Source organism: Salvia miltiorrhiza, chromosome 2, assembly GCF_028751815.1.
Source record: "Salvia miltiorrhiza cultivar Shanhuang (shh) chromosome 2, IMPLAD_Smil_shh, whole genome shotgun sequence".
Taxonomy (NCBI): domain Eukaryota; kingdom Viridiplantae; phylum Streptophyta; class Magnoliopsida; order Lamiales; family Lamiaceae; genus Salvia; species Salvia miltiorrhiza.
Genome location: NC_080388.1, coordinates 67989928 through 68007663, shown reverse-complemented (window position 1 = coordinate 68007663; position 17736 = coordinate 67989928). Strand labels below are relative to the sequence as shown.

Below are 17736 nucleotides of genomic sequence, written 5' to 3'. Positions count from 1 at the left end.
AACACTTTGACAACTTATAAACTCTTAAGATGCGTTTAATTTGCATGATTGAGTATATACATTTTTATCCTCAAGAGTAGAATTTCTTCAATCTAATCATTTCAATGAGATATGAATCAAGCAAAATTAGCTTAAATGATAGAAATAATTAAGGGTATTAGGATATCCGAAAGTTTCAATTCATCATCTAAATAAACAAGAGATTAGCTTTACTGTTTTTATCTATCTAGGCTAATCCTTCAAAGTAAACATCCCATTTAGGGGGCATTTACTTTATATGATTGATAAGATGTATAATTGGATATTTTTATCCTCCAAAACGTGGCAATGATGAAGAATGATAATTTAGGGTTCTGATTTGAATTATAGGGATTTAATCATAAATATGTATAAAACGATGTAGTTTCGTACAAGAACCAAACACTATGTTTAAGTTATCGGACGACAACAATTGTGGCACGTGCTGACGAGCCACAGCAGCGCCACGTCGATTTCGAATTGGGGAAAAAAAGAAGGTGAGAAAATTCAATGAATGTGAAAGCTTTTATATATATATATATATATATATATATATATATATATATATATATATATATATAGAATTTTCAAAGTTTGTGGGCAAAACGTATTTCGATCGAAATTTGTGATTTTATATATATTTAACCTGAGAATAAAATGAAAAGTTTGACACTTTAGCATGAAATTATGAAATGTAAATAAATTTTATTTCTAAATTGAAACTTATTTAAAGAAAGGTGAGATATAATTTTACCCTAAGACAATCTACAATTATTTAAAGAAGGGTGAGATATAATTAATTTTACCGTAAGACAATCTCATTATTTTGCGACAGTTAGCGGTAGCCCAATATGATTAAAAAAATTAAAATAAAGTTAATGTGTTTGTGAGGTGTGCTATGTGAGCGAAGAAATCACACTGAATATTTACTATTTTTCTCTACATTCCTCGATTTCTATCATAACAAAATTGTTTAGCTGTGACACAATTTTAGTGACATTAAGAAATGTTTCATAAAATTTATTACATTTTTAAATGTAATAAAGTTAAATTACATCAACACATGTATTTATATATTTTTATTACATATAAAAATATAAATAAATTTTATTATAATTTAAAATGTACTAATAAATTTTGTGATATCTATTCATTAACTAAATTTGTTACATCTAAAACCAATTATAACAAAATATTTTTGTTATATATAAGTATTACAATATATTTTTATTCTCTCTCTCTCTCACATAGACACATAATTTACTTACTAGTATTATTTCAATTTTTATAAAAAATCCAAGAAATACTATAAATATATTAGCATAAGAATAATTATATTTTCACACGTTACAAAAATAACTACTCATTTACATGTCATTAGACTTTGTGACAAGATTTTATTTCAGTGACACGCATAATAGCTACTCACCTCAAAATATTACTTCATCCGTCCATCAATTCATGCCCTACTTTCCTTTTTTGTCCGTCCACCAATTCATATCCTGCTTATTTTTAGTAATAATTTATATATTTTTTAATTGGTGAGTCCCAATAAATAATACATTTTTTTCCACTCAACTAATAAACAATACACTTTGTGGGTTCCTTTCTCCAGTCAACTAACAAATAATACACTTTTTTTTAAAACTCGTGTTTCTTTCCCTAGGTCATGAATTAGTGGATGGAGGGAGTACAATATTATTTAATGATATTTATAAATTTCATAACATTTCCAAAATTGTATTACTCTTAGAACATTTTATTGTAATATTTCTTCGCTCATCCTCGTTAATCGAAGTATTTATTTTCCAATCCTTGGTATTATTAAATTCTAAATTGGTCGCAGGCGGCAGATGCATTGTGCATCATGTTAACATGTTGTATCTCGGAAAGAAATAAAGAAATAGTGAGGGAAGAGAGGGTGGTTGCAAATTTATTTTTGATTTTGTGTTTTTGTATGTGCATTAATGAAATGAGGTTCTTCAACCAACTAGTATATGTTTCTCCTTCCGCGTCTGATTTCATTTAGTCAAATAGTTTTGTTTTGACGCGTCTTATTGTTCATCTTTCTCGATCGATAAATACAAAACACGTCATCATGTATACAAATCTTTTTATAAGTACCAATAAATTATTATGAAAATGGATTTTTTTTGTTTAATTTTTTTTTTTATCGGACAAAGTAATGTTAGAAGTTAACAGTTAGTACCCCAAACACTCCAAGAAATCACCAAGCCCACCTTATCTCTCCAGTCACCAAATTCGCTCCCAATGGGGATCGAACCCGAGTCTCATACAAGGCGAATTTTCTAAACTTCTTCAATATATATTAATTGAAATAGTTGGATTTTAGCAGGTTTTGTCTATCATTAACAAAATAATTATAATAAATTATTTTGATTTTTTTTTTATAATAAATGCATTTTTGAGAACAAATTTTAAATTAAAAAGTTAATGTATGCATTCATAAAAGATTTAAATGAAAATTATATTTCTTGACAACTCAAAAAAGTTGATGTTATTTTTTTTCCTTTCAAAAAAGCTTACATTATTGTTTAATTATAATTATTTTAAATTAAAATATTTTTAAATTATAGTAGTTTTTAATGCAATTAAGGAAAATAAAATTTGTATTAATTTTAATATGAATTTGTAAACAAAAAAGTAGATATGTGTCTTAAAGTTAGAATTAAAATATTATATAAATTTATTTAAATATGCGTACGACTTATTTATTTATATAATTATATAAACATATATGTTGTTATATTTTCCCTTTTATATTATTCATATATATCCTAATTTTTTAATTAATTTTGGGCCATTTAAATATATTTGAACTTTTAATAATAATACAATTTGAACTTTTAAGAGCCCAAAATTGTTATATTTTGTTATATTGATGGTTTAGTGTTATTTGCTCAAAATGAGTTTGACTTAAATTATTTTCTTTACAATCTATAAATTTAATTATATTATACGTATTTAATCACTATTATACAATACTAATTAAATTTAATATTATACTCATTAATTTGATAATATTGTTATTATATATACTATTTTAAATCAAATATTAATATTTAAATTAATATAATTTTTTTTACTAATTAATCTAACTCATAATAATAATATTTTTATATTTTTATATAGTTTAAAATTTTAAAAATAAATAAATATATTGTGACTCAGATGGGAGAGCGTTATAGTTAATAAATGAAACACCAATAAAGTGTATTATGAATTTTCCTCAAAAAAATAAAGTGTATTATGAATGTTTACCCACGTGGGTTTGTTTGCTATCCTTTTCAAACATCCATATTTGTGTTGTTTGATCGATGATTTAGATTCAGTGAAAAGGTCGATCGGTGCAGCGGCGGCGGTCATGATTGGGTGGCTGTGGCTGGCGGCGCGGACGAGGATTGTGGGGTAATTTTTGGGTGGAATAATTTTATTCACTATTTTTTAAGAGAAATTAAATTGTAAAAATCGTAAGTTAATTGATTTAGGATGTTATGGTAACATAGGCAACAATTTGTATGTTTTTAAGATGGTGAATATTATGGTACCATATTATCTAACATAGCCAACAATCTATAGTCAAGATGGAGAAAATAGAAAAAATTATATAGGCAATTGTATAGTACTATATATATTTTATAACTAAATATTGCATGCATGCATGCATGTGCTAGCTAGATCATGTCAAAGTTACATTTGTTAAAATAACTTCGACGTACTTATCTTTATGAATTCAGAAACTCAACTCATTAATGTTCACTTATCTTTATGGCCTGATCCGTATAGTGATATTTTGATCTGGACTTCCAAAAATCACAAATACATATAATTCGATCTTTACTTCGTTATTATATTTATGCTATGTTAGTGTAACGTCGTTTACTCTAATGAGTACAATAAAACCTCTATAAATTAATAACTTTGAATATTTTTATTAATTAATATCAATGTATTGATAAATTAATCATTTTTAATTTTTTCGTTAAATTAATAATTTATTAATTTATAGAGTATTTTTGTACTTTTAGAAATTATAATTTTAGATCAAGTTGTAATGTGTAAAAACAAATGGTACGTATATGATATTTTAATGTATTTAAATTAAATAAATTAATATATTATCAATTTATTGGGGTTGATAGAGATCTTAATGATAATTATGAGCCGATTCAGCAACCACAAAAGATAACGCATTGAAAGCGGCAACAACTCTTCACAATTTTCTATTGTAATTGCAGAACTTGACACCAAATTTTTTAGATGCAACTAAAAAAGTTAGCGATGAAATCCACTTGGATTTCAACTTCAAGAAAACTCATACAACAATATGTTCAAATTTTAACAAGTTGCCATATATTTTAAGAATTTTATTAATTTATAATATTAATGATACCTTTATATTTATACTTCAAGTTGGCCAAAGTTAGGATCGGAGAAATTTATTGGTTCATAGATTTTATTGATTTATCAAGTGTAATTTAAAGAGGTTTTATTGTATTTATATTTGTGTTTGCATTAAGTGTTATAAATGTGGAAGATTGTTGAAAATGGATGTGAAAATGCTTAGTAAAAATCATAAATTTTATGCTGTTTCCATTTAGATTTAATGGAAATAAATTATAGATTTGAAGTCTCTGTTTTGACTATGTTTATAATTAAGCAGTTAAATGCACAAATTTAACTACTTAATAGATGGAAATAGAACAAGTATTTCACGGTGGAAAAAAATAAGAAAGTTCCCCCCCCCCCCCCCCCCCCCCCTTTAATTCAAAGAAAAAAAACACTTGCACTCTAGTCTTGTAGGTGACTTGAACCCCCCCTACTTATTGGTTGAAAGAAAAACGTTTTACCAACAAACTGTGCTTCATCGTCACTTTACCCTTTGCGTATGATTGCTACTAGAAGCTGAGAAATTTTAGAGGGTGTTTACTTTGAAGGATTAATCTTGATAGATTAAAATATTAAAGTTAATTTTTTATTTATTATTAATGGATTGGAACTTTGAAATGTGAAAATTCTTTGATTATTTTTATTATTTAAAGTAATTTTATTTGACTCATATTTTATTAAAATGGTGAGATTGAATAAATCATACTCTCGTGAATTAAAATATATATATATACTCTCGTGAAACGGTCCATTAAAGTTTGATAAAGAAAGTTAGAGTTGACCCCAAATCAAATGGGTTGTTTCTAGAGATATTAGTCCAAGTCAAAACCGATAAATTGATTTGGAAAAAAAAAAAAAAAGAGTTAAAGACCAAAAATTTATAGGTCAATTTTTTAAAATTTGATTAATTAGTTCGAACCAAATAGTGCGACAGCATGAGAAAATTGGGCAGATGTTCCTTAGATTTTATGAGATACATAACATTCAATCTGAATAATCAAGAATTTATCCCATGCTCTGGATCGACTAAATCAGATCCTGACTTAATTCTTCCAATTGAAAAGTCACCCAACATCGTCTCAAAAAAAAGAAAAAGAAAAGTCACCCAACATGTACCAACCTTGACAAAGTGTTTAATCTGATGAATGAGATAAATAAAATTTAATTTCTTTAAAAAATAATTAAATAATTAATTAATTCAATTTTAAGGTAATAAATAATCATCATATTACACTATTAGGGTATGATCGAGTTATCCATCACAGAGGGAATCATGTAATTAAACATTTGATCAAATTAAATGATTTTATCATTCAAATCAAACACCTCTTAGTTAAGATGATAAGGACATATAATTTTAAAAAAGAGTACAGTAGATGTGTTGTTGTAATAATGACAAAGCCATTAAATTGTGCAACTGCACCTTGGGTCAGCCTCCGTGTGTTGTTCATGTATATATTGATTTGGTGCTCTCAATAGGGACTAGCTCTTAAATATAGTACCTATTTTGTGGGTAAATTTTACGACTTAGCAACAACATTTCCTCTTCCTTATAAATACATAGAGGCCAGAATTAATTATATGGTATGGCGTATGCGATGGAAGACGACGAAGATATTTTTCACTCTCCAGAAAAAATAATGGAAGAGAGAGATGATGAAGACGAAAAGAAGAAGCTTCAGCTTATGCGAGCCAACCCCTCCTGCAAGGTATACTACATTCCATCTTCATCTCTCTCTCTCTCTCTCAAATATTCTGTTTCTATTCCAAATGCGTAGCGTTTATATATCAATTCTTTGTGGATTTCGTTGTGCTAATTATGTAACACATCTGCTTATTCTGGAGAGGTTTCAGATGATCACTACATCATGAGCAGGAACAAACTCTTAATTAAGAAAATGATTAATATTATTATATATCAAGACTATATATATTTTTTTTAATTATCAACCGTGGTTTTATATATTCTTCTAGATTGAGTTTTTGAGAGAATATACAAATTAATCTATGTTTAAGTAAAGTTCGAAGCAAAATTATAAAAAAAGGTGCATACCCAAGATAAACTCTCAATTAAACTGAAAATGTATTTTTCTGTATTCTCTACGAAAGATTAATTCAAGGTTCTGATTAACATAAATAAAATAGCCTTGCTAATTGTTTCTTACACTCTTCACTCTCTTTATTTTGTAATATATACATAGATAGAGATAGCTAGAGAAAGTGTGTTGGGTTAATTATAACGAGAATGTTATTTTTAGTGAGAAATGATAATAATGCATAAGTCATGTAGTATGCATAAGCTGCTTGTAATGACTGAATAACGGTATTCAATTAATTGATAAATTTTCGCTCCCTCCAAAATTCAAATCAAGTAAAATTTCTACTTCTCTAGATAAATATCAACTATAGGATTTAAAAATTTAAAGGTTTCAAATTCATTCTCATTTCTCACAATATTTGTCCATTCTAATGTTATCTTCTTCGTAGGCTAAAAACAACTCTTAAAACTAAAAATACGAACCAACTAAAATATGTGAACACGTATGAATTCTCTATGTAAATGTCTAAATTTTAAAAATTAAAATTTTCGCTACCTCTAAATTTAAATTTAGGACCATGCATTCATCCAACAAAATGATAAATTAATCATAAATCTTAATAATCTAAGGATGAAAATAGTTCGTATTTTTTATTTTAAGATGTATTTTTATTTTAGCCCCGTATATACGTGTGTGGGCACGCGAAGATAGTGGACATGGTTTTGTTTTAAAAGATTTGTGCTTCTATCACATGCTTTGACCGTTGATTATTTAAGAAATTCAAAACTAAGAATAGGTCATAATCCAATTTTCAACAAATATTAGCGGTATCGTTTTTGTAATTTACGTAAATTTAAATAGAATTAATTTTTTACAAATACTTTTCGATATAAAAACTAATATTGTACAATTAAGGGCGTGTTTGATATTGACTAATACACTGTATTAGCTAATTTAGTACAGATCAGTCTAGGATTTGGTATTATTTAGTAATAATGCGGATGACCCGGTTTAATCCCATAACCCAGTATTATTAATTAATCCAGATTTCTTAGGATTAATAATACCACCTCCCCCTAGGATTAACTTAAAGCAGGATATTCTGTATTTAGCCATGATAGCAAACACCAACTATGTATTAATAATTATCTGTTATTATTCACGCTAAATATTCTGGTTACAAATTATCCTACATAATCCTTTATTGAAAGCCAAACGAGCTCCAAGTGTGCTAATACTTTTCAGAATGAGTACTGATAGTTTTCAATTTTGAATAAAATGCAAATAGGATAATTGGATAGTTACTGTCTATGAAATCAAATACAAACAGGATACTTTAGAAAAGTACTGTTTAAATCATAAAAGTTGAGTCGAGGTTGAATATTTGGAAAATTCGTATAAAGGATTAGGGATGACAATAGAAATAGGTCGTATATAGATCGGGTCTTTGTAGACCCAAATCCATATTGTTTGGTTCGAGTAAAGGAATGGAAATGGAATGAAATCAAATAAAGGGGCAGAATGATAACAATAAACATTACTTTTATTGAGTGTTTGGTTTAACAATGGAAATGAATCATTAGTAAGAGATTTCCTTTCTTTTGTTTCCCTTTATTTTGAGGGGTAATAAATTGGGTGGTTGGATTACCCCTAAGTAAGAGTAATGATTATCTTATTATCCAAATCAAACAATGAATAATGGATTCAATTAATTGATTCTCTTTCCAACCTTCAAAAACAACCAACCAAACATGGGGTTAAATCTTTTTGTTTATGTCTAGTCTAGATTCGGTTTAAATTTTTTGGATTCAAAAGATGAGATCCATATTTGAGGGTCCACGGATTTGAATTCACGTCAATATTTTTTCTCTCTAAAAATAAATGTTTATTGTAATCTTGTTTCTATTATTTGTGATTATGAATGGTAAAGAAAAAAACTCTTTATTTTTTATTATAATTTTTTATGAATTACAATTTTTACTTAGAAAATGTTAGAATAAGAAAATTAGACAATGCTTATAAATAATAAAATAATATACATATATAACATTATAATATAATATAAACGCATAAATGGGCAGATTTAGATCTTAAAAAACCGAAACTCAAATCTGTATTCGGAATTTATATGTCCAGATTTGACCCGGATTCATCAAGTCCAAATCTTAAATTTGGATCTAAGAATATGAATTTGATTCAAAATCCAATGTCATCTCTAACGAATAATATATATAGAAAGGTTCAACAGAGAATGCTAAATATGTAGAGAATAGAGAATGTGTGAAAATAAAAACGAACAGATCTACAATTTTGACGAACAAATCAATGTACCGTATGAACAAGCATTTTGACCTAAGTTCCAATTCTGATGGCGGCGAGAGATTTTCACTATTTTTACTAAATACGTCTATTCGTTAGTTATGTTGATTTGTTCGTAAAATATATAGATTTGTTCATTCTCTCGAAAAAGGATAATTCTCTGTTGAACTGATATTTTTGTGAGAACCGGAAAACCATGAATAAATACATAAAATATATAAAAAGAACACATGAACAATGATGTTTATGACGAACCATAAACAAATAAATAAAATACATGAACAAAAGCACATAAACAGCGATGTTCATGTCTTATTGTTGAACAACCGTTGAATCTGCCCAAATCAACAGTTAGGATTAGTTCTTAAGTGGCACAATAATACGATATTATCACAAGAACCTCTCTATATATATGCTGACTGATTCTAGTAATAGAGTAATAACTTTCAGTAAAAAAATATTATGTTTAGCTCTATTTTTTGCTGAAAACTAAATTTATGTTTAAAATAGAATACTAGATTGAGTATGACTTTTCAAGTGTACATGGCTTCCGTGACTCGTTTAAAATGAAAACAATATACTAATATTCATAAAGTTAACAAATTAAAGTTTGACCATTGCAACGGGCACAAATACCGAATAAGACTTCTTCTTTTTTCCATATTTTAATTAATTTTGATTCCGTTAGAGCATTCACAATGGTTACACGATAGCCCTTACACGATAGCCCTATCGTGTAAATGTGCTATCGTGTAACCGTTGCGGGAGAACATTACACGAGGGCTACACGTTCTATCGTGTAGCCCTTTAAACCTTTGAAAAAAAAAGAAAAATTTGAATATAATGAATTTTAACTAAAACTATCATGTAACCCCACTGCAGCATCTTTACACCATGTGGTCCCCCATCATAAAGTAGGCTATCATGTAAGCTATCATGTAATCCCATTGCGGATGCTCCTGTTTGAAATGGGTTTATAGGTAGGATAAATTAAATTAATACAGATTAGTGTGATGTTTGATATCATGTGCAGTTAATATGGTCAACTCCTACTTAATCCCACTTCTCCATGCTATTTTGTGGGAATAACCCATACTAATAATCCGCCCCTCCCCCTCGGATAATTTTAATACTGCGAAGTTGGATAAAAAATCTGCTACCCTTCCTCACGCATATCGATGCAAATGATATCAAACACATGGTATTTTTAAAATTATATGAGGATAGTTTTGGTATTAGATAATATAATCCAACATAATCCTATGGATATCAAACACAATATAGGATTAAGTAGCCATGATATCAAACACCCATGAAATAATATAAATCCACATTAATCCATACTAATTTCTCAAGATAATTTTAATCCTAATCAATCCTAAACAGCAAATCAAACGGCCCCTTAAGGTGAAAAATAGAATTGTGAAGATAATTATTCGTACAAATGTCAAATATGTGATCGTTTATTTGTACATGTTTGGACTTGTATTTGAATGCAGATACTGTAATGAGTGTTGACACGACTTTTTGTGTAGAATGGGCAATTGTTGTTCGAGAGTCCGGGATAAAGATCTACTACTATTTTTAGATGTTTTAAAAAAACTACCAATATTTAGGGTTTGACTAAGTTTGCAACGTTGAGTTTGGTTGGTGGAGATCATAACTACCTTTTAGCGGCCCCCTGAATTAATATAGTTCCACTGTATACCACCGTCTTACGTCTTCAATTTCTTTTTCATATTTATTAACATGAAAATGAAATCAAACTATTTGAAAGGAACTACTCGTATCACTTTCAATCCAACTCGTGAAGATCCGAGATCTACCACTTGAGTTTAATTGACTGCAACTCCACCAACTATTAGCCAATTCGATTTTCCTTGTATATAGTATAAAATTAAGAAATAATATACTCGCATGATCTTTTTGAAGAAGTAAACACAATTTTGGTCACTGATTTGTAAAACACAAAATCTGACTATTTTTTACGTTTTAGAACTGTTTTGCCCTTAATTAGAGCGGATCGAATTAGAATTTGCGCGCAGATTAGACACACTTGACACTATTAATGTCAAAAGGATCAACTGAAAAAAAAAATCTAAGTAAATTGATACTTTTGGTATTATAGTGTCAATAGTGCCATGCACAAATGGTACTAGTGACCACTTGTCACTATTAGTGCCAATAGTATCATACACGAATGGTACTAGTGATCATATTAGTGTCAATAGTGTCATATACTTGTGTTGTTACAATGTCTTGTCTTATATATATGAGTGCAATTATACGACCATTTTGAACACTTCCCTGTAGGGTTTAGATTCTTCATTTAAGGTTTAGATTATCCATTTTAGGGTTTAGATTCTCCATTTAGGGTGCCGTACGAATGATACTTATGTTCATATTAGTGTCATTAGTGCCATATACTCTCTCTTATGGTCTCTAGTATCATTTGTGCATGACATTATTGGCATTAATAGTGTCAAAAGTACCAATTTACTTAGATTTTTTTATTCCTGCTGGCACTTTTGGCGCTAATAATGCCAAGTGTGCCTAATCCGCGCGTAATCTGATCCACCCTAATTAAGGGCAAAACAGTCTTAAAACGTAAAAAATGGTCAAAAATTTGTGTTTTTTACATTGGTGGCCAAATATTATATTTTACTGTTCAAAATGGCTATCTCAAAATGGTACTCTAAAATTTATGCGTAAATACATAAATTTTAGTATATTTTGAAATTTCTCCTAAAACGAAGTCATCTTGATTACTAAATTCGTCCACCAAGAATATATAACAATTATCCGATTTAGCGTCTACAAAGAGTATACTATTTTTCTTTTTTGGATATTACATCACTTTATCTTTTGAACCACAATTATTCATTTTTATATAACCACACTTTTCAAAAAAAAAAATCTATGTCCAAAAAAAATTGTATACTTTTGGTAGACGGAGATAGTATTAGATTTCTCATGTTAGTTTCAATTTGATCAGAATATGAATTTGCGGAAAACTTTGGAATACATTTTAAGGTGTGTTTTCTTTACTTGACAAATTTATCAATGAAAAATGAGGGATAATAAAAAATTCTCCTTTTAAATCCCCTCTTTCCCAGGAAGGATAATAGAAAATTCTATTTTTAAATCTTCTCTTTCTCTTTTCTCATTTTCTACAAAAGGGAATTTCAACTTTTTTTCATTCATTCTTTTTACTTGAAAGTGGATAATATTATCACACAAAAAATAAAGGATAATATTATTCATTTTTTGAGTGAAAAGAATGAAAGAGAAATTGTGAAATTCACTTTTGTAAAAACTGTTTAAAGGATTTTTTTTTGTTACCCTTCTTTCTTAAATGATAATTTATCAATCAAAGAAAATCCACTCCTACAATAAAATCTTATATAATGACAAATCAAGGGAAAAGAGTAAACCCCAATTTTTAATCAGGTACAAATACATTTACTTTGTGTTGGCCTTCATAGCTTGTCAATCGTGCCTCTTTTTTTTGATAAATTATAAGAAAATAAAAAAATTTAAAGATCGCACGGTGAACTCATATCCACAACTTCAAGTCTTTGAGCATTAACAACTTGCTTCATCTTCAGTTGTTCAAAGTAAATTTTCTTTTAGTTTGCAATGCAATTCCATTGTGGCATCACTAGAAGGGTGTTTGACTAAGCTTATTTTAAAGAACTTATAAAATATTTCAAAAGCTTATAAGATGTTTCAAGAGCTTATAGAGCTTTATAAATTGTCAAAGTATTTAGGTAATTGAGATTATAATCTAGAGAGAGAATTTTTAGTTAGTGAGAAAAAATCTTTGTTGAAGAGAAAAAAAACGAAGAAAACTAAAATTAGAATGATATATGATGAAAATAAAAAATTATAATTAAGTTACTTTCGTAAAATTAGTGTTGCATTTAAAATAATGAGAAAATAAGTTGAAGTAGAGAAACTTAATTTTTTGGAGCTTATAAGCTCTTAGAGCTTATTTTTACAGTTTATAAGTTCTTTAGAAGCTTATTTTGTCAAACACTTTGAAGGAACTTATAAGCTGTTTTAATTAAAGAGCTTATAAGCTCAGCCAAACACCCTCTGTGAACAAATAATTCTAATAAGCGACGAATAAACGATAACTTACTTGGTTTGCGAAAAGACGAAGAGAACTAAAGTACATTACAAGATGAATAAACAAATGATCCACATGATAAAAGTTTGACATGGCAGGATGTAGATGAGCCAACTCTGAGAAGGTTTCTTCGCGCTCGAGATCTCGACGTGGAGAAAGCATCTGCAATGCTAGTCAAGTGCTTAACCTGGAGACGAACCTTTGTTCCCAAGGGTTTCGTTTCAGAATCGGAGGTGCCAAATGAGATAGCTCAGAACAAGATGTTTCTACAAGGAACAGACAAGAAAGGGCACCCCATTTCCGTTGTCTTCGGTTCTAGACATTTCTCCAGGAAAGGAGGCCTCGATGAATTCAGGCGTCCGTCTTGCTTCTTCTTCTTCTTGGTCTTCTTCTTCAACTATTTGATTCTGACATGCTGTGGTTGAATTTCCAGGTTTCTTGGTGTTTGCCCTTGATAAACTGTGTCAAAGGTGCTGCATTTTTCCATCACAAGATTAGTTAGTTAGGCTGGAATCAAATTCTTGATGAAAGTTGAAAAATCATCTGTTGCAGGGCAAGGAATTCAAAAAAATATATATATATTGAAAGAAACAGAAAATAGTCGTAGTTGTATTAACAACACAAGTTTATGCTAAAATCTGTTTCTTGAAAGCAGGATTCCTGATGAAGTGGAAAAGTTCACAATCATCGGAGATCTGCAAGGATATGGATACTGTAACAGCGACTTGCGTGCAAACCTTGCAGCAATCACCATTTTACAGGTTAAAGCTATACCAGTCAACATGTCAAAATTGAAGTAGCCATAGAACAGAAAAATAATTCTTAGTATCGTGCTAAAGAACAAATATTGATCTTCGAACAACAGGAATACTATCCAGAAAGGCTAGGAAAGCTGTTCATTGTTCACGCACCATATATATTTATGACAATGTGGAAGATTATCTACCCATTTATCGACAAAAAAACAAGGAAGAAGGTAAGAGCACCTATTTTTACTGAAGTTCTGCTACTGCATAATGCGGCCATCTGATTTGTTGTCCCATTGTACAAGGTCGTCTTTGTGGAAGATAAAAGACTGCATGAGACGCTGCTGGAGGACATAGACAAAAGCCAGCTGCCGGAGATCTATGGAGGCAAACTGCAGCTAGTTCCAATTCAAAATGCCTAGTTGATCACGAGGCATCTCAGAGATCAAACTACCTTTGGATGTCATTTTCCAGCTTCCTTTGCTAGTCCAGAAACAAGAAAGTAGCAAGCATATGTCGAATGATATTGTAAAGCAAGTAATCTGCATTATATGCACAACTATTACTATATATCTACTTTGACATCTCGAAGACTAAAACTTAAATGAGGAGAAAAAGAATCTGACTTCAACTCGTAAATGCTAAAGTACAATATGGTATAGATTAATACAGGTGAGACAGAAACTAATTGATTGTATAAACATTGGAGAAGGCAATCATGAAGTTGGAACCTCTATGAAACTGAGAAGCATTAAGCAAGTGTTCTAGCAATCTAGGTCAATTCAAAACACATGCAGATTGCATCTTTTGTGACATTCAAGATTCCCATCAAATATAAATACGATAAAAGTAATCAAGATCTGCACCAGACACAGGAAATATTCTGGGATGGTAAGAGAATATTGTTGATTTGTTATGACATAAAGTGGCCACATATCTTTCAGCAATAAGGTTATTCCATATGGCTTCAAGTGTCAGGGCGGCAGCAAAGTCTTCACCTGTATAAACACTGAACTAAAGAAGAACAATTTCAAACAGAAATATGTTGGTAATGGCAGGCACCGTATTCTGCACTAGCAGCGTGGGTCTGGGTTATAAATAAGGGCAAACAAATTTATTGTAGGCAAAGGTAACAACTCATTTATTCATCGTAATCTTCTTGGTCGCAGTATGAAGTACCATAGTTTGCAATAACTGTAGATTTATTTTCTTCAGTGACCACTACATTACTAACTTCTGGGAAGCTGGGAAGCCCTTGCTGCTCTTTCTGATATATGTTCAGTTCAAGGACCTCCAGACATTTCAGTGAGCTCCAACAGTGACGATTTATTATAGAAACTCTTACTCTGGCCAATGGCCATGGTAAGCGGTCCTAGTTACAGCAGCCATCACATAACCAACGAAATGGTCCTCAACTACGTAATTTGCAAGTAATACTAGAGTACCACATCTGATTACCAGTATGGTTTCCGTTATCCCTCCATGTGCATAACTGGAAACAGCAGTCAGCAGGGCTTACTACAAACCTCGAATATTAGCTACCAATAATCTCCACAGGAACAAGAGCCCCTTTCAAAGCGATGAAATCGAATTCTATCCCTCACTGTGATTACTCTATGTAGTACCTTTGATACAATTTTAATCCAACAGTGGCAATCAAGACAAGTACGCAGGTTTTTAGAAATTGAGATTTCAGTTCCAGGACTGGATTTAAGGATCGCAAAAGACAAAGCTAATTTTTCACTGTGATAATTCAAGTTTTCTTCCTTCTCTTCCTCTGATATATCCATCAAAACCAAGTCTGGTGCAGGGATATATCCTTCCATTCTAGAGTGACGGGACAAAGCTTCTAATACTCTGTATATTGGTTCTGTGTCTGGGTGTGACCTATCGCCTGCCTTGAAATGGTGAATGGCACCATGCAATTCAACCCAACTTTTTCCGATACTCTTATGAAGTCTGTTCTTATTCATAGTGTACCGTACAGTTTCTGCATTATCCCATTCCTTAGTGGAGCAATAAATATTCGACAACAGGACATAATCTCCACTGGAAAGATGCTTCATTTTGCCAACAGCAAATTCGCCCAACTCAGAGTTCTTGTGAGTTCGACAAGCACTAAGCAGAGTCCTCCATATAACCACATCAGGCTCCATTGGCATTTCACTAATAATTGTGCTAGCTTCTTCTAGAAATCCAGCACGTCCAAACAGATCAACCATTGCTCCATAATGCTCAAGTTGTGGTTGAATAGAGAAATCCTTCTTCATCAGATCAAAACACTTGCGACCTTGTTGAACAAGACCACAGTGACTACATGCTGTGATGATTCCAATGAATGTTACAGGATCTGGTGTAATATTTTCACCTTTCATGGCCGAGAACACTGAAATTGCATCTGCAGCAAGACCATGCATTGCTAACCCATTTATCATTGAATTCCAAATAGAAACATCAGTTTTATCAGCAGCATCAAATATAGATTTTGCCGTTTCAATTCTTCCACATCTCGAATACAAGTCCACCAGGGCAGATGATAATATGTAATTCAGTTCAACCTTTTTCTCCATCATTAGACCATGCACCCACTTTCCGTGATTAAGAGCTCCAAGCTTTGAGCACGCTGTTACCACAGAAGCAAAAGTAAACCCATCGGGTTCAATATTTGTTTCCAACATCTCTTTGAACATGCCTATTGCCTCCACAAACAATCTGCCTTTTACACAACCTCCAATTATTAAGTTCCATGTCACCACATCTCGAAAGGGCATCGCATTAAATACTTTCTTGGCAGTATCAATTTCCCCAACTTTCACAAAACTGTCAATCAACAGATTGGCAGAGTTCACATTAGAACTGGCTGAACATATTTCAGTGAGCAGTTGGTGAGCAAGTGCGGGTTTGTCACAAGCTGCATATGCCTTAATCAGCCTGGATAAAAGTGATGGGCACATTACATATCCTTGTTTTAAGATTTTACTGTGCACAGTAGCTGCAGTTCTGATACTAGATGGCAGCTTGCATGATTCAAGAATGCAGAAAAGGGTTTGATCATCTGAAGAAATCATCAAAATTAGTAAAATCACTTTCAGAGCTTAGACAAGCTGCCACGTATTTCACTCTTTCGAGTTGAACAAATGGAAATTATAGTGAACTAGAAGTCTAGAATACTATTAGAATGAAATTAATTACAATAAGTCAATAAGAACGAGTAAAGCATGTTGTACTGAGCTCTCATCGAGCCCAAGGGGATACACCTAACGTTGAAAGACATTCTCAGGACTAAAGTCGACAAATACTAACAGAGGCTGCAGCTTACATCTTACAGGCCACTCCACTAACAATTTTCATAAAAATGTTGAGCATAAAACCGCAACAAGATTGCATAGATATCTTGTAGGATTTGCGTGATGCGGTATATAAGTCAGATCAGCATATGCTTTTTAAATGGCTAGATCATCTCAAATCAGGATGGTTACAAATATGCAAGTCCATAGCTTTAATTACTTCGAGAAAAGGAGCAAGGAACAACAAAAGAGGCTCTTTTCCAATAATTACCATATTACCTTTGCATCATACAATGAGAACAAGTAAAGTAGTATTATTAAAACAGTAAAATTCAACATAAAAGAAAATCACAGGATGAGATACAAAAATAGGAAGAGAACAACCTGAGGCTGGATAAAGGAATTGAGGTGAAGCGGCAGTAGAGTAAGGATTAGGGCAGAAAGCGGAAGCATATCCCCGATGAAATGGGCGCATTAAAGAATACAATCTCCTCGGAATTTCCATTATTCAACAGCTTCGGCATAATTTATTTCATACTAATCGTGGTTGCCGCTTCCCGCCGAAACAAGGTGAAAAAAATAAAAGCAGTCCCACTTACTCGAACAGGATAGCGGGGTGATTCTTGGACATTTTTGGGGAAAGATGGGAAAGAAAGCCCATTTTGGGAAAGCCGCCCTTCCTTTGCTACACTAACGAAATGAATTTTCGACTTTTGCGATTTTGCTTTTAGTTTTTTTCTTTTAATTCAATACATCATTTTCCAACTTATTCGATTTTTTTTTAT

The 17736-nt window shown here is 31.0% G+C and overlaps 2 protein-coding genes across 4 annotated transcripts; one reads left to right on the top strand and one right to left on the bottom strand.

Moving 5' to 3' along the window:
- The first annotated feature begins 5777 nt into the window (after positions 1 to 5777).
- Positions 5778 to 14234, top strand: LOC131008540 (uncharacterized). 2 transcript variants are annotated; one of them, XM_057935449.1, is made up of 6 exons: positions 5778 to 6137; positions 13017 to 13275; positions 13352 to 13388; positions 13574 to 13679; positions 13784 to 13894; positions 13970 to 14234. In XM_057935449.1, exons 1-6 carry the CDS (start codon positions 6015 to 6017, stop codon positions 14084 to 14086), a joined length of 753 nt encoding a protein of 250 aa, XP_057791432.1. In that variant the 5' UTR covers positions 5778 to 6014; the 3' UTR covers positions 14087 to 14234. The 2 variants fall into 2 exon arrangements, with proteins under 2 accessions (XP_057791432.1, XP_057791434.1); XM_057935451.1 differs by having other exon boundaries at positions 5920 to 6137; positions 13004 to 13275.
- LOC131008537 (pentatricopeptide repeat-containing protein At5g50990) lies at positions 12888 to 17681 on the bottom strand. 2 transcript variants are annotated; one of them, XM_057935447.1, is made up of 4 exons: positions 17336 to 17676; positions 14531 to 16719; positions 13905 to 14206; positions 12888 to 13391 (listed from the first exon to the last, which is right to left on the bottom strand). In XM_057935447.1, exons 1-2 carry the CDS (start codon positions 17454 to 17456, stop codon positions 15203 to 15205), a joined length of 1638 nt encoding a protein of 545 aa, XP_057791430.1. In that variant the 5' UTR covers positions 17457 to 17676; the 3' UTR covers positions 12888 to 13391; positions 13905 to 14206; positions 14531 to 15202. The 2 variants fall into 2 exon arrangements, with proteins under 2 accessions (XP_057791430.1, XP_057791429.1); XM_057935446.1 differs by having other exon boundaries at positions 13905 to 16719; positions 17336 to 17681.
- Between the last annotated feature and the right edge of the window lie 55 nt (positions 17682 to 17736).

Excerpts from the sequence above, each read along its gene's own strand:
- LOC131008537 (XM_057935446.1), bottom strand. The coding sequence starts at position 17,456 with ATGGAAATTCCGAGGAGATTGTATTCTTTAATGCGCCCATTTCATCGG. Across the intron at positions 16,720-17,335 it reads ATTCCTTTATCCAGCCTCAG|ATGATCAAACCCTTTTCTGC; the intron begins GTTGTTCTCTTC and ends TGATTTCTTCAG.
- LOC131008540 (XM_057935449.1), top strand. The coding sequence starts at position 6,015 with ATGGCGTATGCGATGGAAGACGACGAAGATATTTTTCACTCTCCAGAA. Across the intron at positions 13,389-13,573 it reads CTTGATAAACTGTGTCAAAG|GATTCCTGATGAAGTGGAAA; the intron begins GTGCTGCATTTT and ends TCTTGAAAGCAG. Across the intron at positions 13,680-13,783 it reads CAGCAATCACCATTTTACAG|GAATACTATCCAGAAAGGCT; the intron begins GTTAAAGCTATA and ends TTCGAACAACAG.